We start from the raw sequence: 24,707 nt of genomic DNA on the forward strand, positions 1-24,707 counted from the left end.
TGAAATTACATCGATTATATTAATAACTAGTTTGCCCGTAACAGTTGTGAAGCTGTGTGGCAGCACAGACAACACATTTCAAACTATTGGAATATTAAAAGAATATTATAGACTCTCCACATTTCTCCACAGGGCTGGAGGATCAAACAAATCTGCACCATGAAAATACTAAACTATGATTTCTTTTTAGCTCTTGGTACATTACTGTCAAAATTAACATAGTTCAAACTAAAAGGCACAGCTGCAGAAAACATCCTGCTGACTTATTGCACTGTATCCACACATATAGGCCCATCAGACCGAGGGTCCTACTGCAGCTTCATGTCCCAGCTGCTATTGCTGCTACAGCAATAAAGCAAAATGTAAACTATTTAAGTATCAGAAGTAAAAGTACAGATTGTTTAATGTACTATATTCAATATTATTGAGCATTTTAATGTTGAGGTGCAGCTACTTTTCAATGCATGTATATTTTTTGTCATGTATTTGTTGATCAGTAAGCTAGTCAGATGTTTAGAATGTAAAATTAAAGCTATGAAAGAAATGTAGTGGAGTAAAAAGTGAATTATTTAGTCAAATATAATGGAGCAGAAGCATAAAATGGAAATACTGTTAATTGTAAACAAAACCAACAAAGTGTTAGTTCATCTCTTCATGACATCCTGTTGGTTCCTACTGAAGGCGTAAATCATTAAACACACCTCATTAATATATTGTTTCACTTTTTTAAAAAGTCTCAGTAATTTCAACAACAACTAAAACAGCTGCTGTAGTTTTTATCGAACCAACAGCAGGAAATAGTGCATTTGTTGGGGACTATTTACAGCGGCGGATTAATCCACATTTTGTGCTAGTGAGTATTTTGGGGCAGCAGGACGGTGAATGATACATTCACTGTTGGTCTTCTAATTTCTTGACGAAGAAGAGAAATATTAAAATACCTCATAAATATAATATAAAAGAAGTTTTTTGTTTGAGGCTCTTCCTCTTTAGGTCAGCATATATCATCATCACTGTTGTTGTTTCCTTGAATCTGAGAGGTCACCTGGGGTCGTGTTCAACCTGCAGCTTCCTATAGCCTGGACATGATACTGTGTTTATTATTCATGTAGTTGTGTTGTCCTCAGTGTGTTCAGTTGCTGCTCTGTGACTATTAGTCCTGTGTTTGATGGACTTTAAAGGACAATTAAAGAAGTAAGTCATGGTTCACAAACTGTATATAGAAGTGTAAGAGTGAAAGGGTGAATTAATGATCCAAATTCTGTGTAATTTGTTAAAGTAACAGGTATTAGTACTCATATTGTAATTCAATACTGCTGCTATGCTATCTATACACACTAAAAATGGTTTGGATCAATATATAATATCAATATTCCAAGTATTGGACGGTTTTGACCCAGTGTTAACTGTTGGGCTATTTACTTTATTTTATTTAACTAAAATATGGTTATTTTGACTCAATGTATAGATATAGCAGGCTTAAGTTTTACAATAAAAACAGAAACATATTATTAACCATCAGTACTTTCACATACTGTAGAGATATTCTGTTACTCTATAAGTAAATGTCCTGCCTTTAAAACTTTACTTGAATAAAAATACAGAGGTATTAGCAACAAAATGTACTTAAAGTATCCCAATAGGCTGCAGAATGGCCCCTTGCAATGTTATATTACTTTAATATGTATATACTATATTTTCTTATGAACGTATTAATATGTCCATTCTAATGTTGAAGCTACTCTTGGTGCTATTTAGATTCATAGATAATTCAGATAATGTAACACTTTCAGTCTCAGTACAGTACATTTATATGTCAGACATATATGTACAACAATAACCACATTTAAATGTGTAACAAAATGTATATAAATCGAACTAATAAGCTCAACTGCCTCTCATGGTCTGACTCATAAGTGCTGAGATTACATTGTTTTACATTAAGTAGCCTATTTTAGTGAGACTTTATTAGTCCATCATTATTAAAACTGAAAATGAGTTTCTTTAACAAACTGACTTCAGTTAGTTAGTCTACAGCAACCCTTTAATAACAGTCTGTTTGTCATTCTTCCGTCTGTCTGTGAAAGATAAACATCATGGTCAGTTAACATAGATGGGTCTTTGGTCGTGGATGGATTGATTATCACTGAAGCATGCAGTTTACATTTGCTGCTATAGAAATGATTAAACGTGACTTCCCCCAAAAATAAATTTCAACAATTCAACATTTAAATGTTCAATCTAATTTTCTAAAATAAAAACAAATGCTCATTACAACATCTGAAGAAGCTTATAAGCTTATATATCACAGTCCTGCCATGTTTCAAATCTGTAAAATTATCTAAATTTTAAGAGATTTCTTTAGATATTTAATACCAAAGAACATAATTCGTATCATTTCAACAGTTAATTACAATTAATTAGTTTAATAAAGCAGTCCTTTCAGATTTCAAATGTTTAATATCACATTTTGAGCTGAAAGGGACCTCAAAGGGTTTTAAATAGATATATATTTATTGTCTCTTTCCTCGTTAACATTATTTATCTGATAACTGTATGTCCTCCAAACGTCTTATTTTGTCTTATTTTTGCTCAGTTTTTGTGTCAAGAGTATTTATTTAGGTATTTAAATACTAGACCTTTACAATGTTTTAAATTCAACAATCCTAAAAGAGTCTCTGTGAGGTTGAACTTAGACACAGCGGTGCTTTGAGCTAAATGCTAACGTGCTCGTAATGTTTACCATGTTCACCATCTTAGTTTAGCTTGTTAGCATGAGATTAGCTGAGAGGAATAAATACACAGCACAGCTGAGGCTGATGGGAATGTCATTACTGTTACAGGTTTTTAGTTATAAACTGAAGTTTTGGATGAACAATATTGTGACCTTAAAGAGTCATCAAAGTTATTTCCATTCATTCTGAGGGGGGAACATAAAGTCTAATAATAACTGTTGAAATATTTCATTTCCATTTTATATTGGTTGAGAGATTTCAGACAAAGAAGAGGACCTCTGGCAGAGAGACCTTCCACTAGTTTAACTTTCCAAATTGAAATTAAAATGCAACCAGGACAGGTTTGTTTGTAGGAATCAGACATTAAGCTGAACTACTGATATTTAGAGATCAGGGTGAACGATGGACGATATATAATGCTGATATCAAACCAAAGAAAACTCACGTATACTTCTATAATTCCCTGCATATTATAATCGAAACTAACTTTTCCACCACCGAGCACCATCAGCCCCCATCTGTGTGCCATGTTTAAATGAAAAGTTTCACTGCTACTTCAAAGATAAATGACAAACTATTTCGTGGCGACCAGTACTGAGTGAAATCCTGGACTAAACCAATCAAAATCAAATAGAGTGTATAGATTCATCTGCAATGGTTGTTTTGATTGTTGATTCATTTGCTTATTATTTTCTGGATTGGTCCACGAGATGTACGACTGTATCTTTAGGGGGTCTTGTTTTGTTTGATCCCTCAGGAGTCCAACGAATATTAGAAGTCTGCAGCAAGAGGCTGAAACAATTAGTCAATGAATCAATTAGTCAAAGTCCAGAAATCAGGAATTTATTTGATAATCTCCATTTTACAGTTAAAGCTCAAAATATTATTTGGTTCCACCTTCTCCAATGTGACGGTTTGGTGTTTTTCTGTTATTTTATATCATTGTAAATGTTATAAAAGTTGGTTTTGGACAGTTGGTAACAAAACAAGCTATTTGAGACGTCATCTTGGGCTCTGGGAAACTGTGATTGTTCATAAATGTTGACATTTTATGGACTAAACAACTGAGAAATTAAGTAGTATTTAAATTTTTTAAACGATTTGGACGACTAAATGAGTCAAATGGTTGCAGATTGGTTTTCTGTTAATCAATTGTATCTTTTCATCTTTTCTTTATGAACTGACCTATGTTGTACCAGTATGCTACCATTACTTATGGCTCTTATTTTTATTTATTTAGGCTATTTTATTGTTCGTTTTGTGTGTATTTATGTTTATTTGTGATGTTTTGCTATCATTTATATAATAACAATAATACAATTATATAGAAACAGACTTCCCATTGTGTCCTTCTTGTCACACCAAGGACAAAGTTATTGTTTATTAGATTTCTCTAATAAAAACAGTGTTTAAGCTGACAGGCCTGAGCAGCACGGTGTTAGAGAGGCAGATAAATACCCTCCCTGCCTCCTTGAGTGTGAGCTATGAGCTGTGAAGTCTGTTATCTGCTGTTAAACATCATGTCTGTCAGATGTTAATGTGCTTTAAGAGGAGCACAGTTCACCTTGTCACTGTGTCATTGTTCTTGTTGTTATCTGCTGATGCTTTCATGCGCCTCTGTCACTCTGCAGCTGATAAACCATTTAGTGCTAATGAGGAACTTTCAAAGACTTTATCTCATATTAACATATACAGCCAATAGGCCTAAATGTTTATGATTCATTCCATTGTGTGCAACCGAAGCTGTTGTAGCTGCAGTCAAAAATAGGAGTTTTAGGCTTAAAACAAATTACATAAAACATAAAAATTGGTTTTCATATAAAGACTTTTATCTGTTGCACATATACAAACAACACAACTGACAAATGATGAAGTGTGGAAAAAAAAAAAAAACATTTGCAAAAAACACGTTAAGCCTTTTTTTCCTCACATTTATAAATGTTTTCAGTGTAAAAAGTCCGTCGGTTCTTCAGGAGGAGTTCATTATGGGCCTCGGGTACACGCCGCGGTAGTAGTTGGTGTCGGTGTACGCGGGATCCAGACCGGTTTTCGCCGCCACCAGCGCTCCGGACACCGGGCAGCCGTAGCCTCCGTACTGCACCACCGGCTCCAGTTTGTGGTGCTGCGGCTCGGACATGAGGTTGTTGATGGAGAACGGGTGGTTGAAGGAGTAGTGGTGGGGGTGGTAGTGGTCCGGTTTCAGGTGTGCGGCCTCGTGCAGCAGCAGCGGGTGGTGGTGGTGGTGGTGGTGGTGATGGGGATGGGAGAACAGGTGCTGGCTGTGCGCGAGCGGGGAGGGCACGCGCACGGGGCTGGAGGGCAACTGTTCACCCCGGTGCGCTTTGAGGTCGACCCCGACTCCCTTTCCATCTGAGGACGGAGGGGGAGAAGAGGAGGAGTGCGGGGAGTCGGAGTCGGAGCCGCTGCTGCTGCTGGTGCCGGTGGTGGTGCCGGTGGCGGTCACCGAGCCGCCCTCCGTGCCCGCCTTCCCCGCCGACTCCTTGTCACCTCCACCGGCTCTTTTCCCGAGCTTGAAGCGCTTCTGCCGCCGGAGGTAGCAGCCGTTCTCAAACATGTTCCCGGAGTCTGGGTGGAGGGCCCAGAAGGAGCCTTTCCCCGGTTTGTCCGGTAAGCGGGGCACCTTGATGAAGCAGTCGTTAAAGGAGAGCGAGTGTCTGATGGAGTTCTGCCACCGCTGCTGGTTCTGCCGGTAAAACGGGAACAGGTCCATGATCCACTGGTAGATCTCGTTCAGTGTCAGCATCTTGCTGCCCGACTGCTGGATGGCCATGGTGATCAGTGAGATGTACGAGTACGGAGGCTTGGCGTGCGTGTAGTTCCGCCGGTAGGCCGGTTTGGGCTCCCTGGATCGGATCCCGCACGCCTGACCGTACACCGGGCTCATCACCGGCGCCATGCTCCCGTACGGCGGCGGGCTGATGGAGCTCATGCTCGGCGGCAGCGCGGCGCCCAGGCCCGTTAACCCGCCCCCGGACTGCATCACAGCCCCGGGGCTCTGCGACAACCCGGCGGGCATCGAGGAGTGGTTGACCCCGACCGGGTTCACATAATGCGCGTTCATGTGACCGCTGCTGGACATGCCAGGCGCGCTCATGTAGCTGCTCATGGAGTTCATGGACAGACCGGAGTTCATGTTTCCCGCTGTGGTGTAACACTGAAACACACAGAGACACAAGTTAGTACAACTGTTTATCAGCTCTGTAGATTTAGAAGGATTTTTAGCCTTCATTTTATTTTAAATAATAAAAACAAAGATCACAGTTACATAAACGCACAGACACAGATAATACCAATAATTAACTACATATATTATATTTTACATTAAGCTATGGCTGCAAATAGCTTATGGTTACTTTATTCTTTTTTCGATTATTGGTCTAAAAAAGGTCTGGAAAATTGTGAAAAATGACCATCACAGTTTATTTGTTTTGTCCAGAACCAGAAAATATTCAGTTCAATATCCCATAAGACAGAGGAAATTATAAAATCTTCACATTTGAGAAGCTGGGACATGGTAATGTTTGATATAGGCTATATTTGTTTAAAAGATGACTTAAATAATTACTTGATTATCAAAATAGTTAATAATTAATTTTCTTATTAACCAATCGTTGTAACTTTATGCACACTGTGCTCCTGTGTCATTAGTTCACATCTATCATTAACCAGAGAGATTGATTCCATATCCCTTTATTATTATAAATGTTCTGTCTTTTTGATAATACCTTATATGTTGCATGAATAAATAAATCTAACCAGTTTTTAAATGATGGATAATTGCCTATTTATTACACAATAAACTATATAATTTAGTCTTTTTTCCCCATAAAGGTTGACTTATTGCCTCAAACACTTTATGTTTACTGCTGTATAATAAACTCTGTGAAGGACCTAAACACACAGCCTCTCTATTATATTTATAATCATACCAACAATGATAACTAACACATTTAGCCTTTCTTTCAAGGAGATCCCTGTGACAATGTTAACTCAATAACTAAACTCTCAGAACTTTCTTTAAAATTATTTTATATTTTATTACACATTTCTCTCCAGGAAACTTCCTAGGACAAAATTACAGGCCTGTAAACTTTTTCTGTCTCAATATGAAGGAATAAATTCAGTTTAATAGCTCAGGAGGAAAAAAATAAAAGAATACTGGATCTAAAATACAGGAATCAGCCTTATTGTTGTTGAAAAATGCAGAAACCTCGTTGTCTAGAGCCTGAACAGAAGCTTTTTGGTCATTTAGGCTATAAATTATTATTATTATTATTATTATTAATAATAAAAACAAATACATTTTTTAGTTGTTGTAACATAATGACAGAAGAGTCCTTGATATTGGTCATGATGTTCTCTGATTGATGTTTTTTGCTCTTCATAAATATATTTTATATTTAACATTTATTCTAAAAAACTTTAGACTTCACAGTTTAGTCACTTTACATTAAACTCTGGTGCTTAAACCCTCTAAATAATCTTTTAGTTAACCATAAAAGTATAAAGAGAAAGTGAAATTTTACTTTAATTTAACTTCCAGAACAAACCAAGTTCTGTCTCAATATGGTTCCCTGTCTGTACCTGAACTGGAAATTAGAAGAATTATTTCAATAATAATAAAAAACGATTTGAAATTATAATTTTTAAAATGTAAAGGCTTAAATGAAAACTTTAATTAAAAGATAACAGGTTTTTTAGAGTTCATTCTGAACCTTTTTTACAGCATTATTACTTTTTTGTTTGCCACAAAACATCGAAAATGCTTTTAACCGAAGTCTAGCCTCTGATTGTGATGCAATGCAGGGATAAAAGTTGTTAAAAGTTAAAAAATAAACCATCTATTCATAAAAAACATACGTAAACTATACAAATAATATAAATAGTGACTATGTTTGATTAAAAAATATTTCCGTGTAGCTTATTTAAGTGTTAAAATTAGGAGGACACGAGTAAAACACCACTGGGCCTTCATATATATATATATATATATATATAGATATATATATATACATATAATATGTTAACAGGCCTTTATAATAATGTTAATTTAGTTTCTATTTAGTTTGTTAGTCACACAGTTAATTACGGTTGATACGTTCAGACAGATCCCGGTGTAAAGTGCACCGACCTCGGTCTCTCCGTAGTATCCGCCGCTGCTCCAGTCCGGATGTTCGTGTCCCTCCATTTTAACGGCGCTCAGCATCGTGCACGCTCCAACACCAATTCATCCAAAAAACCTTCACGCGAGGCGGGAAAATAATAATAATAAAAAAACAACTAAAAGGACCGCACGTCCCAGCGGCGCGGGGTTCACGGTCCGGTGTATCCCCGACTGTTTCAGAACCGGGACTGGCTCATACCTGAGCAGCGACTGTGACCGGAGACGGTTTCTGCTCAATGAGCGACTCTGGCACCTGCGCTCGCGCTCCTGCTGGAGCCAGCGTCCAATCAGCTGTCTCCCTCTGCCCCCCCTCCTGCTCGCGCTCACGTACTGAGTTGAATATCCTATCAACATCTCGGCACGAGCAGGATGTGTTTAGATCCTCCTCAAGTAAAAAAAAATGTACTTAAAGTTTGAAAGTACTTTTAAATGCAGGGAAATGTCTCAGTTATGTATGATATAGTTTTTATTTGTTCATTTATTTTTATTGGTGATAAACATGATACATTGGTGACAAGTGCGACATTAAAGTAAATACACATACAAGCAACATACAGCAAGACAAACAATTACAAACAATTCCAACATAAACAATAAGGCAGTCAGAGTGTCTGTGGGGGTGTGGAGGAGAGCAATAACATAATTAAAAGGCAAAAGGAGAGTGAAAAAGGTATATATATTATATATTATAATACTTATAATGCCAATAATTGTTCATGTATTAAATAAATAACCAAATAACCCAATAAAACAATGAATAAATAAATAATATACATACATACATACACACAGTATGGTAATATAGTAATAACTATATTATATAGGTTATGATAACATTAGATTACTATGACTCGTTAAATTAAGTTAATAAGAAGGATTTTACTGTTGGTTTTTGTAGGAGTGAAACCATAACGATTATTTTCATTATGGATTAATCTGCTTATTATTCTCTCCATTAATTGATTGTTTGGTTTGTAATCACAATGCTTCTTTTGTCCAAACCTACAAAAAAAAAATAACTCAAATTATCAAAATAATTAAAAGGAAAAGCTGTTTTTACATGAAAATGACAAAATAGTTTCCATTTTTCTGTTCACCAATTAACTAATTACTAATAGTTTCAACTGTTGGGTGCTTTAATTTACAACAAACAAAACATCATATTTTTTAATCTCTGTACTTTGGGTGTATCTTAATTTGTAAAGTAACTAAAGTTGTCAGATAAATGTAGTGAAGAGAAAAGTAGAATATTTCTCTCTGATATTGGACTCAAAGGTACAAAGTACAAATATCTTGAAGTTAACATTTACATTCCACCACTTTCAGTGATGTTGATCATACAACAACATTTATCTTCTATCTTTAGTGATTGTTGACACTTGATGTTTACATGATGTTGACAAATGCTGCTGATCCACTCTCTGAAACTGAAAACCTGATTTATTTGTCAGCCAGATCAGTTTTATTGAACCATTTGATTAATCTGCTGATAATGTCATTACCTGTCTAATGTGATGTTACTTTTATCCAGTTATTTGAGTATTAACACGTTCTGTAACTACAGAGGGAACTATTGTAATGTACTTTTTACTGCATTACATTTATTTGATAACTTTACAAAATTTTTGACAAGCATGTTTCAGCTTAGACGTCTTTTTTTTAACCTCTAAACTTCAAATATTATCCAATAATCCAATATTTCACAAAAAAAATTATATTAATCAAATAAATTTGATTTTAATATATGTTGATGCATCAATGTAATAGATTATATACATAGCATAGAATAGCACTTTGTTTGTTTGTTTGTTTGAGGTGGAGCTGGTTTGAACTATTTTACATACAGTTAGCTAGTTCAGTCCACTGGTTCCCAACCTTGGGCTCAGGGCCCTCCAAAGGGTCACCAGATCACATCTGAGGGGTCGGAAGATGATTGAGAGGAAAGAAGAAAGTTCTGATATGCAAATCTGTATTCAGTTTTTAGTTGGCAAAATATAATATCAGATAATTTTGCCTCTTTGTACCTCAAACAGTTATTTGAATGAAACGTGAAGAGTTAACATCTCACAGACATCTGAAATGTGACAAGCAGACACAACCAGGTGCCGTTTTTTTGTGAAGACAAGCCAACAAATGATGGTAATTACAGTTTTATGAGCTGATTCTAGGATTCATTTAATGTGTACTAGTAAAGTAGCTGCAGCTGTCAGATAAATGCAGAGCAGCAAAATGTAGAATAATTTACCTCTGAAATGTGGTGGAGTTGATGTATAAAGCAGCAGAAAATGAAAATATTCAGAATCTTAAACTTTAAAGTTCATTTTTGACTTTGTTAACTGAAAACAATCTAATCTTAATGTACTTTTTCGTTGAACCTTTCCTTAAATCTTCCTTGTCTATCTGCACTGCAGTTAAATTCCCTGCTTTTCCCAGAAATGACTCCTAACACCCCCGTAAATATTTTCCTGCTGCAATGCATTGTGGTCTACTTTATGCTCTTGTAGATGTAGAAATGGATCTGTGTTTGTTCTCCCTGTATGATAGTTACAATCTGAACTTAAACAAGTGAAAAATGGACATTCCCCCAGTTTGAGAGTGATTTTTGTTTAACATTTTATTCCTGTTCTGTCCTACAGCAAAAGGGGAGACAGTCTGAGATCCTCCTCCTCCTCCTCCTCCTCCTCCTCCTCCTCCTCCTCCTCCTCCTCTCGGGCTGCAGGGTTTACTGTTTGTGGTCTGCCCGAGTGTATTTACCTGGTGATGAATCTGAAAAGACGACAGGACAGAAGGTACACACAGCCGAGGTGAAGGAACAAGAGACGTCGGACCACCATGCTCTCTGCACACACACAAAACTTGTCCTCCCCGTGTGGACGTCAAACAAACCCAAAATATTTCTCTCTTTTGTGGCCCAGAGCAGCTCAACGTGTCTCACAGCACACCGAGACTGTCAGGCACGAAGGGCTGAAATATCTGTGAGGCTTTTAAGATGTGCTCACACTGCTTTCACAAAAAAAAAAAAAAAAAGTTTCAAATAGATTTTCTTAAAAAAAAAAAAAAAAAAAAATACACAAAATCTGAAGCTTTAGCACAAAAATCTGGATCTTGTGCAAGTGTGGTCTTACTGGCCCCCTGTCTCCTTATCCATCCATTCACACACATATACAAATAACTAAACACATGCATGTATAGTTACCATTAGGCAATCAATATCACAACAAAGTGTGTAATACACGCGTCAGTCCACTGTGGCAGTTTCACATTTTCAACACGTATTCATTCAATACACAGACGTACAGTACTTGAGTAAATTTTACCTCCACTGTCAGCTGAGAAACATTTATCTTCTATCTTTAATGATCGTTGATGAGAAGAAATCTGCTTCTGATCAGCTCACTGTGACTGTCTCTGAAGCTTCCTTCAGGTGTTTGAGTGTTATTTTAAATTCAATATTGAACTATTCTAAACAAATTAAGGCTGCAACTAACAATTATTTTATGCCATTAATTAATCTGAAGATTATTTTCTTGATCAATTGATCAAAAACCAGTGAAAAATGCAAAAAACAGAGCACAAGGTGACATCATTAAATGTCTTCTTGTTTCCAAACCCCCCCAAAATATTCAATTTAGTCTCATGTAAGAGCAAACGTGAGCAAAAAAATGACTTTAAATCCAATAATCGACGAATCATTGTGGCTCTAAAATAAAGTCTAACACCTTTCATAGCTGTGTTGGCTTACTTTGCTTTCTCTCTTGGCTGCTGAGGCTCATGGGTACTGTAGTGTTTAACACACCAAACAAACATTGAAAACTGACATTGAGTCAGACAATAATCCAACAGCATTGTTATATTAGGACTGTGTGAGTGTTTGTGTGAAGAAACATAGACGTTATCTTTTTAAAAAGTCAGATTATTTTTCTTCTAGCCACCAAACTTCAACCTGCTGCTGTAAACTCACGTGTTTGTGACTCAGGTGAACAAATATTGTCTCTCAGTTTGGACTCGTGCAGCTGCAGGTTCCTGAGAGTCCTGAGGGGAACAGCAGAGACCTGCAGCTGTGAGACTGTCCACACTATACTGAATAATCTAACCTGCAGCAGGTGCTCGCTCACCTGAGAGAATACTTGAGTCTACATGAAAGAAATTGGTGTTTTTCTCTCAGGAAACCCAAGAAACAGAGATCTTTGCATGTTTTATGAATTCATTCAGCGATTTGATTTGACTTCTTGTGCATGATTTATATATAAAAAAAACTATTTTTCTCACTAACCGGTGATAATCCTCACTCTGTCTCTTACCTGAAGACTTTTTTTAGTTAAATCTGTCTCTTCTCTTTCAGTTTTTGAAGGTAAATATCACAGAACTCACTGTTCCTCTCATGTGAGACATCAACAAGAGCTGTGGGCTGACACCTACTGGAGAGCTCCTGCAGCTACAGCTGTAATCTATTCTAAATCTATTTTTGTTTTTAGTGACATAAAAGAAGGAACACAGAATAAAACCTGTGTATGAAGTTGGATTACAGTCTTTTTTTTTTTTCCAAATGTGTGATGATGATTTGGTCTTTAATTCTGTAATTTCATCAGGATGTTTTAAAGACAAAAAGGTCTCAAATCAAGAGAGTACTTTGTTATTTTTATTGCTTTAACAGACATAAACTATAATCTTATTTATTCCCATATAAATGTTTCTACGAAGGGAAGTTGTGAACCTTCGTATGATAAAATATAGAATCTATTGAATGGTAAAGCTTTATTACCTGAGCGTGTAATAGCTCAATAAATTGCATTGTTTCAGCCAATTATGAATTATCACCCACATATTTATTCATTTGTTTTGTTACTGTTCTATTGCCTTTCCCTATCACCCCACAAACTTTGACTTTATTTATTTATTTATTTATTTATTTATTTATTTATTTATTTCTCATCCTGATTCCTTTCATTATGGAGATTTTTAATGTATATGACACAGTATAAATGTTCAACACCTAAACTCTTTCACTTGTAATATTAAGGAGTCAGGAGTGTGCCACTGTAAAATTTAATATTTAAAAAAAATGAGACCACTGAATTCTTGTAAAATAATATTTTAATTATTTTTAAAATAAAATAAACTTCCAGTAGCACATTAGAAAATACAAGTAGTAGTAATAGTACTAATAACGTACAGCTATCCGGCTATTAAAAGTCATTTTAATTACTGTATAAGTGAAAAAGTCGCGTTTTGTCGCTGCAGTGGTTTGTACCAACCGAGCTTCCGTACCAGGAAGTAGTACCCTGTTAGCTTTGCTTGTGCAACACAAGGACAAAGAGTGTTTGATGTTTTATTTTAACAACATTTATAATCTGAATTCATCCTTAAACACTCTTTAAGCTGTTTCCTGAACCGCGGATGTGAAGGTAAGTTAATAAAAGTTAAAGAGACGTTTTAGGATCTGTTCGCTTTAATGTTTATTATTATATTATGTTGTGTCCCGAAACTGTGAAGAGAATAAATAATGTTATTTTATTTATTTGTTTTTCGTGATTAAAGTCACAGTTTGTCTGAATGTTGTTTGATTAATAGTGAAATAGATTAATGTTTGTGCTCAACAACCTGAAAACTATTAATTACTGACTGTAGATTCAGGACTAATAATAATAATAATAATAATAATAATAATAATAATTATAATCACAGTAAAATGAATTATAAACCTTTCAAACTAAGTTACTGGGTGTTTTACATGAGTTAGGTTCCAGTGAGAGAGGCACATTCAGTAGAACATAAAATGATTTATAATAAAATAAGATTGAAGAATGAATAAAATAATTGTTTATGATGCTTTTTAAAATCTGCACTGATTTCTCTTTACAAAAGGATAAAAGACTGAAAAGAATCAGACATTATAAAGGGTGCCCACAGACCTCACTGTCAGCCATTATAATCAAATATATATATTTATTCACTTTTTTTATAATTCATTTATTTATAATTTGCTTTGGTAGAAATTACTTCCTCTGAAAATGATGACACAAGATAATCAGTCTGATTATCTCTCACAAACAAGTTTAACTCTTTGTTAGCTTTCAAAAGCGTCCTGAAAATGAATGAATGAATGAATGAATGAATGAATGAATGTGTTGATGTCTCCTCAGATGTCTCCCAAACCTCTGGAACCTCTGGCCAAGAAACTCATGAAGGGAGTGATCGCTCTGGAGCTTCTGGGTGTGTTCGGGGCGTACGGTCTGTTTCACATGATGAACAACAGTCGAGGTATCAGTAAAGTAATCAGTGACAGACAAACGCTTAAACCTGTGTTCACTGACTTTATATCTTCTAAAAATGTTTTTATTCCCCCACTTGCAGATTTCAGGAACACCGTGAACAGGCGGTTTCCATCAGTGCTGGAAGGTGAGCAGATATTTGTCCTCTATTAAACTAAATTTAGGGCTACAAGGTGTTGATGTTGGACATTTAATACAATATATCAGATGGTTTTTTTAATCAATAATCCAGTTATTTAAATGTAATGGATTTATTGTGAGTCACGTTGTTGTTTTGAACAGATCTAATTAATTTAGCCGTGAGCTTCTGTTAATTAATTTATAGTGTGTGAAGTTTAATAATCTCTCAGGATGCTGTCGCTCTACGTAATTCTTAAAAACTATAGATGATCCTCCAGGTAGTTTCCCTGCCATCATTGACTTTCACAGCAGTAATGTATAAACAAGTCTGCAACTGATGATTAAAAATATGAGAAAATATGAGAAAATAATGCAAAATTACCCATCGCAAGTTCCCAGAGAACGAAGTGATATCCTTAAAAGTCTTGTTTTGATTAACCAACAGTTGAAAACTCAAAGTTAGTCTGTTTATTATCACAGAAAACAAAGAATAGCAGCAAAATATTCACATTTGAGATGCTGGAGACAGTTAATTTCTGCCAGTTCTACAGTAATTAATAGTCAACTATTTGATTCATCTGTTTAGCTCTAATATAAATATGTTTATCTGTAAGGTGTGGAGCTTCTACAGATTTAAATTCCACAATATTTTTGTACATCAGTATTAATCTAAGTTTACATTTGTGACAAAAAAAAGTTTTATTTTGAAGGGGAGCCCAAACATCAGGGTGCTTTACGTCATTTTTGTGATTATAACTAATTATTCTACGTAATTGATCGTTCTGATGAAAAACTCCACATTGCATATATGTTAAGTCACATTTCAACCTTCACAAAGAGACAGCTGGGAGTAGTTTTAACTAAAGCACAAAATAATTAGTCACAGATAGAGAAAAGACCAAAGTGTTTAATTGATCAGAACTGAAAATATGGGCATTTGTTTACATAATTACTCTTATAAACAAACTGCATCAGAAACTAACTTTAATGTTTGATGCATGTCGTCATATAACACAGGGGCAGAATGAATATGAACTCTGTACAGAGTTAAAATAGATACAGGAAAATCTGTTTTGTATTAAAATTGTTAAATGTATACATAATCATCTGCAGACAGAAATGCGTAACCATGCCAACGCAATGTCCCGTATACCAAAGTCTTTAGTTGTACAAAAAAAAAAAAAACACTAAACACGGCTCCTCTTCAGATCATATTTCGTCCTGTTAATGAGAGAAAAGTCAGACAGCGTGTGTCTTTAATCAGCCGACTCCGTCTGAAAACCAGTTCCTCGTCTGTTTCCAACCAGTTTACTACCAGTCCAACGAGTGGGCGGGGGTCTACGGCATCCGGGAGAAAGACCACGAAGCCTGGTCGGCCAAAGAGGACTGAAGCTGTCAGTCAGTTAACAATCAACAACAAACGGACAGCAGCCGCTACTTCTTCCTCTTCTTGTTCCCGAACGTCTTCCCTGCCGTCCTCGCTCGGCCGAACACCTTCTTCTTGTTGAACATCGCCTTCTTCCTGCGCAGCGTCTTCACGTCACGGCCCTGCATCCAGTCGTCTCGCTGAGCCTCCCACTTCAGCTGCTTCAGGCCTGCAGGGACAAACAGGGTATATGTTAGAGGAGACAAGTCGGCATCACTTCCTGCCTCCAGTGTTCAGGATGACGCGAGGAAACGATTCAAACGATGAGGAGTGACTGAATATCTTTCTTATGGTCAACAAATCTCATGAAAAGAGAAGAAGTTTAAACCGCCTCTACGGCACAGACGAAGGCTTGTTAGTTGTTGTTTTTATGGGATTTGTTTACGATAAGAAACATAAAATATCACCAGACTTATTGTAGAGAATGTATCTAAAGGGAAGCTCCAGTATTTGTCTTATTCTCGTATTTTAGTCCATTTTGACTGATTGGTCATGATAACGTTTCTCTCACCATCTCTGTTGGAGAGATTTAGGGAAAACATGGACTACAACAGGAACAACGTTAAAAGGAGGGAAAGCCTCCAAAAGATTTCCAGTAGACTTCAGTTTAAAAGAAAGAATCTCATTTTGGGTAAAAAGTAAACACTGAACAGATTTGTGTGTGCAAATGAGAGAAGATATTCTGTTTCTGAATTGGATAAACATTAAAACACTTTAAGAGCCCTTACTTAGGATATTTAAACTCTGTATGAATATTTAATAAATGGCTTTTAACTATACTATAAGCCGTTTAATGTACAGTATTTATCCAGAATTATAACTTCTCCTATTAAGACGTCGGTTCCAACAGCAGCCTCTACTTATGGTTGTCCTACAGGAGGAGTTATATTTGTCTTATTTGTGTTTGACTGCAATGTTTTAACCCTTAAGCCTTTACTTGAAGTCTGATACGTTCAGATTTCAGTTCAAGTGAGTGTTCGTTTGTCTTTTAACAACAGAGCTGGAGAGTAAAAACGTTATCATGACCAATAATCACAACAGACAGAAATATGACAATGAGGCTCCTTCAAGTATGAATCCATTAAGACTTTCTAAATGACTTTATTTATAAAAAGTGAGTCATTTTATGGCAAACTGTTGGAAATCTGAGAGATTTTGTCTCTGTGGAGAAGTTATTAAACCTGGCTGGTATCCAGCAAACTGAATAAAAAAACCTTCCTGTTGATTTCTGGCTTCATCTCATATTTTTAATAAAACATGATGCTCATAACTTTTTCAGATCCACTGGCTGTAAACAAATATAAATGAACCTTCTCAAAACATTCATTCTTTTTATACACAAAAAGGTACTTTTTTCTATTTTTATTTAATTATTTGTAGAATTATTGTAGAAATACAAAAGACTTAATATAAAGTTGTGTTATCAGACATATTATAAGGGGCTGTATTTTATGTCTTATTTGGTGTCTGCTGATGTTCTTGGTGTACCTACCCGCTTTGTCAGTGTTGGCCATGGCGTTCAGCCCGATGTTGTCAAACTTGGAGCCGGCGTTCTCATCCAACAGAGAGCCAAACTGAAAAATAACAAACCACACAAAAATCAGAAACCTCCAAAATGTTAACTCTTCAGTAAACGTCAGCTGTGTTTTGGCTGAATGACAGAGTTTTGCTATTTATTGAGGGTTTTATGTGGGTTTTTTTTAAAAGACAAAAAGATTCATAAGATAATTGGCAGAATAACTGATGGTGGAAATAATCATTAGCTGCAGTCCTAAAACCAAGAAGAAGCAAGTTATGCTTTAAGTTGTTTGACGGCATAAATGTCACCATTGGGAGATACAAGGTTTTCACCTGACAGCAACTACAGTGTGTGCAGAGACTGAAGCAGAGACTGATTACAGGTAAGAGATTATTCTGCTCTGCGTTTGTTCCTCCTGGTTTCCATCAAATCTTCATTCAGATATTTTTCCAGAAGCCTTTAAACTTTCAAGGTATTTCTTAGTTGTACTATTTCAATTTAAAAACAAATTATAAAAACAATGTATTTTTATCTTCTCACCTCTTCAGCCGAAGCAAACACGGCTGCGTCTTTCTTTCCTTTCTTCTTCTTCTTCCCCTGTTTGGAACCTGTGAGAAGGAGCAGTGATCAATAACACGACAGCAGCGGGAAGTTTTCAAAATGGTCACAAAAGCAGGAAGATTACTACATTCTAATAAAAGGTATTAATTAGTGGGGATAAAGATAAATAATAAACAAACCTAAAGATCCACCGAAGTCGAGTTCCTCTGAGGATTTCCTTTTCCCCTTCCTGGTACGTGGAGTTATATCTGGAGCTTCCATCTCATCGTCTGAATCTGCAGATAGATCAAAAGGTTTTATGTCTTTATTGAAGCTTTTCTTCAACTCAGTAACACATTTGTCTTACAGATATGACAACAAAGGCTTCTTATTTAAATGTTAATCTTTCTATATTTATATGATGTTCATATGAAAATGTAGTTTGGTGCATTGATGTGGTTTTACCAACAAGTCTTCTTAATGGTGATAGTTTTCATTATTTGTGTGCGCACAGACATCTGTATGTTGTATTTAAAAGGCCTACTTTGTGACTATTATATAATGTATGTGTATATGATCCTATCTGTGTAACGGGATCAAACTGTGATGAAGGTTTGTCTGTGAACTCACCACCAAATGCAGCGTCGTCATCCTCCAGCTCTGGAACTGAAAGAAGACACACAAAAGGGCAGATCAATTTTAAGAAATTAAGATATTTAAATGGCTATCCTTTTAAGAAATACTAATGAACTCCACAAACTCTTGACACAAAACATGAAAGACAAAGATAAAAGACGCCATTTGGACTCAATGTTGTCTACCTTCATCGTCATCTTCATCTCCGCCTCCGTCAGCATCCATGAACATCCCTCCTTCATCCTCCAGCTCATCACCGAAGTCCTCCTCGTCCATGCTGCCCAGAGACACCTCCTCGTCGTCCAGGTCGTCCATGTCCGAGTCGTCCATGTCCGAGTCGGAGTCCTCCGCTTTCTTCTTTCCTTTTTTACTCTTCACATTTCTGACAAACATGGAGGGAGTCAATCAACACACTGCAAACTCTCTTTCGGAGGCTGAGGAACTCATTTTTCACCAAATGTTGGACGTCTGAGCCACTTCAGATTTTCATAGAACAAACAACAATAAAGCTGAGAACTGGTCTGCTCACCCTGCAAAGTCCAGATCATCTACTGGCAGATCAGTGAAGTAAGAGTCTCCCTCACAAGAATCTGTTTAAAAAAACAAGTTATAAAGTTACAGATGAGTTAGATTTCATTAAAAAAGAACAGAAGAGCTTTACAACAAGCACAACAAGTTTGATTTTCTGCTGAAAACAAACTAAAATACTGTCAGTAAAAAAAAATGGATCCTTGAATTTCAAAGTAAAAGTACAACAGTATTAAACTTTTTAAAACATGATACACTCTGGGAGCTAAAGTCAGCAAACATGAACTGAAAGTTGAACCTGTTCCGTCGACTCACCGAGTATTTTCTCAAACTCGTCATCGTCCACATCCTCCACGCTCTCGTTGTCGCCGTCTCCTCGCGGCCGACGAAGATTCTTCTCCTGCTGCCGCTTCTTGAAGAAACTGTCGAAAGAATAAAAATCACAAACTGACTTAAAACGGCATCGACCCGTTGACACATTCTGTATGCCGTATGGCCTATTGTAACGTATTCGAATGTTCTGAGACAATGCAGACCACGCTGTGGGCACAAACTAGTTTTGTTGTGTTTGTATTAAGACAAAGAAATAATTTGAGGAATACATTTTTTTCTCTCTTTATAGAATCGCTTTGAACTCACCGATGGAAGAAGATTTCTTCCACGGGGATCTGACTCTCTTCTTTAGCCAGAAACTCCTCACAGTTCACTGACAGAGACAGAAAACAAGTTCACTTCACTGAAATAACAATTTAAAAACAAAGTGGAGATGGAGACCTTTAATGTAACGATAAGATATTCAATCAACCCAAAAAAAGACTGACTTTTTTGTTGAACCTCACCTGATAAAGAGTTGACAGTCGACCTCTGTTTGGGCTGCAGCGCTGCAGTGTCTGTGTTTTCTAAGAAAATAAAGATATCAAAGCAGAAATTATGTTTTTTTTCTTTATCTGATGACTGGATTCATAGATTTCTGTCAGATATGAATTATTATTCTGTAGTTGAACATTAATATACACTGTAAATACTGTCAGATACTGTCTCTTCTGCTGTAATGTGTTTTAATCGGTTATGTTTTCTGTGTTAATTACGTTTTCCCTTCAGCTGTTTGGGGTTCCTGAAGACGAATCGATCCAAGAATCTGATGAGGGTGAAGTCCTGCAGAGGGTCGCCTGAGTACTGGATGGACCCTCCCTGTGGAAACAACACTTCTGATTACCATACAGCATGTTTACAGAGGAAACAAACATCCACCCAAAAACGGTGTGAAGCAAAGTGAAGAGAAAATGGATGCAGAAATGTTCCATCCACCAGCTCCACAGATACAGAAGCTCTTTGTTTACATGCGATGAAACGGTTTGCTGTAAAGTTTTACCTGCAGGAGAGTTTTGGCAAACAGGGACACTGAGGGGTGGAAGTGCAGGGAGAGCTGCAGACACACAAACAGAAGAAACATTCAACAAGTGTTCAGATGAGATCAGAAACGTCTTTTAAGGTTTAATCCCTGCCGACAGATAACTAAACTATTTATGATTGTCAAAGAAAACATTTCCTGTTCTTTCTATTTATAGTAAGGCCATATTATCATATTGGGGGTTTCAACTATATGATAGCCAATTATTTTAAAATGTTGCCTTCATATTTTATTGTATTTTTACATGTTTTTATGCATTTAAAAAGGTCTATTGTGCACCATTCAAAGTAGGCCCATCCTGCCCGGCTCATCAGAGAGCAGCGATGGTAACCCGATAATGTTCACAAGAATACATCTTCTAAAATGTTATAACACAAACTGAACATTATAAGCTTCATGAAGGGCAGGATTTATCACAGGATTCTTGTTTTAGGGCTTTTGGCCACTGGATACCAAAACAGTACAATGATCAAACTACAGCAAATTAAAAGCGATAAAAGATTTGTTTGTTTGTTTGTTTGTTTCTCACCCTCTGTAGTTCCCATAAAGTCGTGTGGTCGGCGCCGCAGAATAACGGGTTTCTGTGCAGCGGGTCGTAGTTCTGCACGCTCTTCCCTCCTGGAAAACAAGAAGGGAAAACAAAAATCAATATTCAAAAGAGAATGGAAACAACATGGAACAAAGCTATATAATGTATCTGCTGGTACTGTATCTTTAAAATGTTAATGTTAATGGAAAACTACAACCAAGCTGTGACTCTCAATGCGACAGCGGAAATAGTAATTTTAAGAAAAAAATCCTAATTTTACATTTTAAAAACACTAATGTCATCATTTGAAATCTTTGAAAAAATCTGTACTTTGATTCTCATCTATTATATTACATAACTGTCTGTGACTGAACAAACAACAACAAAACAAAAACTCTCAGAGCTGCTCACACACCTTCCAGGTTCTGGTGATGTACCCATGATGCTGCGGGCTTTGCCTCCACTGTCTCTACACTCGCTCCTTCCTCCAGTTTGTCGGCATCCACAAAGCGCTCCTCTTCATCATCATCATCATCATCTTTCTCCTCAGCGAGGTCTTTGAACTCCTCTTCCTCGCCGCCCTGAATACACACAGAAGACAGATAGAAGACACATGAGAAGAAAAGCTAAAAACAGAGTTCAAGCTCTCAGTTCCAACACTAACGTCTCAAATGAACGCTCTGATGAGTTATTGGCGCCGGTACGTTGGGACCTTCTTACCCCGCCCTCCTGCAGCAGCATCTTGAGGCCCGGTTTGGCCTTCATGACCTCCGACACCAGGAAGAGCGCTCCGCAGGCGAAGCTGGCGTTCTGCTCGGCGCTGACCTGCAGCAGCCGCTTCACGAAGGCCTTGACCCGCCGCAGCACGATGTCGGCCTTCAGAGACTTGTACAGCAGGTTGAGGAACATGCTCTGCCGGGAGGACGACGACAGCCCGGGGTCCAGCAACTTCCTGCAGAGAAGAAGAAGAAAAGTCAACATTTAGATTACCTGTGAATATTATATTCCATTTGGGATCTGGAGCTTTAATGGTCAGTGAAAATGCAAACGTAGTTACTGATGAGATGAAGGCTGGGACGAGCTGACAGGTGAGGATGTTTTTACCTGTACAGAGCGACGTAGTACCGGTCAGAGACGGTCTGCTGGGAGTCCATCACCTGGAAGAGCAGCATGAGCGCCTGCACGGCGGTGTTGAACTTCACCACGTGAACCACTTTGAACAGCGTGTCCAGCTGCTCCTTCACCTTATCGTCCCCAGTGCCGGCGTAGGGATACGCCCTGTTCACGCCCGACAGCAGCGCGCTCAGCATCTTCGACTCGATGTCCTTCTTCTTGACGCAGGCGCGGAAGAACGAGAAGTAGATGGTGATGAGTTTGGTGGCGAGCTCGGCCTCGTCGTGGCTCAGCATCACCTGGCTGAGGAAGCAGACGGCGTAGTACTGCGCCTTCGGGCTGATGTTGGGCCGGAACATGAGCCGCTCCACCTCGCAGCACACCACCGCCTTCATGTTGGAGTGTTTGTGCAGCAGCGTCTCCAGCAGGTGCGACGCTTTGGCCGCCGTCTTGTACTCGGGGTCTCCGAGCTTGTTGACGACCTGGATCAGCAGCGCCCTCTCCTGCTCCGGACGGTTGCACAGCATCTCGTGGGCGGTGGCCAGCGCCTTCGCCTTGGTGGCCGCCACCGTGTCGTGAGCCACTGTGTCCAGAGCCATCACAAACTCGGCCACATTGTGCTTCAGCTGGTGCTCAAAGTACCAGAGGACGAGGCGGCGGTCGCGGGCGTCACGGTTGCCACTGGCCTTCTCTTCCAGCTGGTCGAACGGGTGCTGGGCGAAGTGGCGGAGCTTCCTCTGCTCCGGGAGAAGGTCGGACAGCAGTAGCTCTCGCAGTGTGTCCAGAGCCATGAGACCCATCCGCCGGCTGCCCTTCTTCTTCACCATGGACACCAAGTTCTCAACGTGCTCCAGCGTATGCACCGGAGCGTCCTGGATCAGAACCGTCATGGCTGCCATCCTGTCCGCCAACACGCCGGAGGAGACGACCGACTTCATCCAGTTGGAGTTGGCTCCTTTCTGCAGGTTCTTCTTGCTCTTGTAGAGCGCCACCTCGGCCTCGAAGAGCTGCTGAGCGAGCGCCTTGTACTGGGACACCAGTGAGGGATCCTGCTCGGTGGACGAGCCCTCGGCGGTGTAGTCCAGGTCGAACCACTTCCCTCCAGGTTTGATCAGCAGGACCTGCCTCTGCTGAAACTCAAACACATTTATGTTCTGTTTGGCCTTTTTCCCGGCGGTCGTCTGAGCATCTTTCTTCTTTTTCTTCGCCGTCTGTTTGTCCGCCGCCGTCTGGTTGTTGATTACTTGCTGCTGAGAGCTGGACGCTGGTTCCTCGGCTGAAGCTTTCTTGGCTTTGGCCTTTTTACTTTCCTTCTCGCCGGCGTCTGCAGCGTCGCCCTCGGGCTCGTCCGCGATGACCTGCAGTCCGGCGTACGCCTTGATGCCCAGTTTGGTGATGAATTTCTCGAGCTCGCCCTCCTCCAGGTCGTCTATGGCTCCTTTCTTTCCTCCGTCGACGAGCTCGTTGGAGTCGTTCAGGCCGGCAAGCAGGATGTAGTCGGCCTACAGAGGGACAAGAAGAAGAACATAAGAAAACAGCTCTCAAATGATAAATGTCTGAACAAAATAAGTCTAAAAAAGAAAGCTGGTATTTGAGTAAAGTTTGGGATGTTTTGTTAATTGAAAAAACGTTGGGCGAAGAAGTTACTTGGCAATTATTTGCATTGATTTGAGTTTTCAATTGTATTTTTGGGTTTTGTACTATTGGTCGGACACGTTTTCACTATTTTCTGACATTTTACAATTTATAATATAATTTTAAACATTAGTGTTTAATCAACTGATAGAGAACTGGTATTCTGAAAATGTAATAATCATCAACAAACAATATCAAGCATTACTCTGGTCCTCAAATGATGTTTTATATTAATATAAATGATCATTGGGCTCTGGGAACTTGTGCTGAACTTCACTATGTTCTGTCATTTTACTGACTACAATATTAATAGATAATCAGATTAATTAATAAACACAGTCCCTAGTTGCAGTCCTGGTTACTTTGTGGTTATAAAAGGATATTGGCAGCAAAAATAAAACCCAGTTAACCTTTCAAACACACGAAAACTGACGCTAGTTGACGCTGACGTTACTTCGCGTTTATTAGATAGTTAAATTGGAATAATATGACAGTCTCACACTTTAAAACAAACCGGTTTAATTCATCAACTTTGAGGTTTTATCTGGTAAACTCACCTGTGTTCCTCCCAGCCGTAAAACCTCATCCAGGCTGAACTCTTCTTCTACTTCTCCTTTCTTCGCTCTGGCTTCACCTTCCTCGGCGGCGGAATCTCCGTCTTCCTCCCCGCCGCCGTTCTCAGCCTCCATGTCGTCTTCTTGGGGCTGAAATGTCACTTTGCTGGTCGCTCTGGGTTTTTTACGGTGCTTGTTTTTCGCAGCCATGCTTGCTTACAGCATGAGGACGCGGTGACCCGGATGTGGAAGGCGACGTCACTTCCGCGTGTCTTCACTGAGTAGCTTTTCAAAATAATATAGTCTGGCGAAAGGGAGCATTTTCTTGTAGAAAGACGGAAAATCAACTTGTTTAATTTAAGTGTTTAAGGCTATAAAGTGAATTTGTATCGTAATTCTATTCTTAAATTACACACATATTACATGATAGTGTTAAAAAATGATATCCTTAAAAAATTAAAACTGTTAACAAATAGTTAAAATGTGATTTAAAACAAAAAAAAG

At 38.2% G+C, this 24,707-nt stretch overlaps 3 protein-coding genes across 3 annotated transcripts; 1 reads left to right on the plus strand and 2 right to left on the minus strand.

Annotated features, from left to right (window-relative positions):
- Window positions 1-4,542: 4,542 nt before the first annotated feature.
- Window positions 4,543-8,040, minus strand: LOC127368016 (hepatocyte nuclear factor 3-beta-like). Its single transcript, XM_051408416.1, has 2 exons — window positions 7,888-8,040; window positions 4,543-5,910 (listed from the first exon to the last, which is right to left on the minus strand). The coding sequence occupies exons 1-2, from the start codon at window positions 7,960-7,962 to the stop codon at window positions 4,705-4,707; spliced, it is 1,281 nt and encodes a 426-aa protein (XP_051264376.1). The 5' UTR covers window positions 7,963-8,040; the 3' UTR covers window positions 4,543-4,704.
- A 5,122-nt stretch (window positions 8,041-13,162) lies between these two features.
- Window positions 13,163-16,963, plus strand: LOC127368032 (protein CEBPZOS). Its single transcript, XM_051408439.1, has 4 exons — window positions 13,163-13,325; window positions 14,064-14,181; window positions 14,275-14,319; window positions 15,620-16,963. The coding sequence occupies exons 2-4, from the start codon at window positions 14,064-14,066 to the stop codon at window positions 15,700-15,702; spliced, it is 246 nt and encodes an 81-aa protein (XP_051264399.1). The 5' UTR covers window positions 13,163-13,325; the 3' UTR covers window positions 15,703-16,963.
- cebpz (CCAAT enhancer binding protein zeta) lies at window positions 15,200-24,459 on the minus strand. The gene is made up of 17 exons (XM_051408402.1): window positions 24,207-24,459; window positions 22,006-23,516; window positions 21,622-21,853; window positions 21,317-21,482; window positions 20,902-20,990; window positions 20,334-20,387; window positions 20,050-20,152; window positions 19,801-19,860; window positions 19,601-19,667; window positions 19,277-19,383; window positions 18,963-19,023; window positions 18,619-18,815; window positions 18,428-18,463; window positions 17,998-18,093; window positions 17,798-17,865; window positions 17,231-17,312; window positions 15,200-15,907 (listed from the first exon to the last, which is right to left on the minus strand). The coding sequence occupies exons 1-17, from the start codon at window positions 24,411-24,413 to the stop codon at window positions 15,747-15,749; spliced, it is 3,297 nt and encodes a 1,098-aa protein (XP_051264362.1). The 5' UTR covers window positions 24,414-24,459; the 3' UTR covers window positions 15,200-15,746.
- Between the last annotated feature and the right edge of the window lie 248 nt (window positions 24,460-24,707).

This window comes from Dicentrarchus labrax, unplaced genomic scaffold, assembly GCF_905237075.1.
Source record: "Dicentrarchus labrax unplaced genomic scaffold, dlabrax2021, whole genome shotgun sequence".
Lineage (NCBI taxonomy): Eukaryota > Metazoa > Chordata > Actinopteri > Moronidae > Dicentrarchus > Dicentrarchus labrax.

Bases quoted from the DNA above. Each gene is read 5' to 3' on its own strand.
- LOC127368016 (XM_051408416.1), bottom strand. From the start codon at position 7,962: ATGCTGAGCGCCGTTAAAATGGAGGGACACGAACATCCGGACTGGAGC. The intron at 5,911-7,887 runs GTCGGTGCACTT...TGTGTGTTTCAG, and splicing joins GATACTACGGAGAGACCGAG to TGTTACACCACAGCGGGAAA.
- LOC127368032 (XM_051408439.1), top strand. From the start codon at position 14,064: ATGTCTCCCAAACCTCTGGAACCTCTGGCCAAGAAACTCATGAAGGGA. The intron at 14,182-14,274 runs GTATCAGTAAAG...CCCCACTTGCAG, and splicing joins CATGATGAACAACAGTCGAG to ATTTCAGGAACACCGTGAAC. The intron at 14,320-15,619 runs GTGAGCAGATAT...GTTTCCAACCAG, and splicing joins GTTTCCATCAGTGCTGGAAG to TTTACTACCAGTCCAACGAG.
- cebpz (XM_051408402.1), bottom strand. From the start codon at position 24,413: ATGGCTGCGAAAAACAAGCACCGTAAAAAACCCAGAGCGACCAGCAAA. The intron at 21,854-22,005 runs GTAAAAACATCC...TCTTCTCTGCAG, and splicing joins TACTACGTCGCTCTGTACAG to GAAGTTGCTGGACCCCGGGC. The intron at 20,153-20,333 runs GTAAAACTTTAC...TTGTTTCCACAG, and splicing joins TTGCCAAAACTCTCCTGCAG to GGAGGGTCCATCCAGTACTC.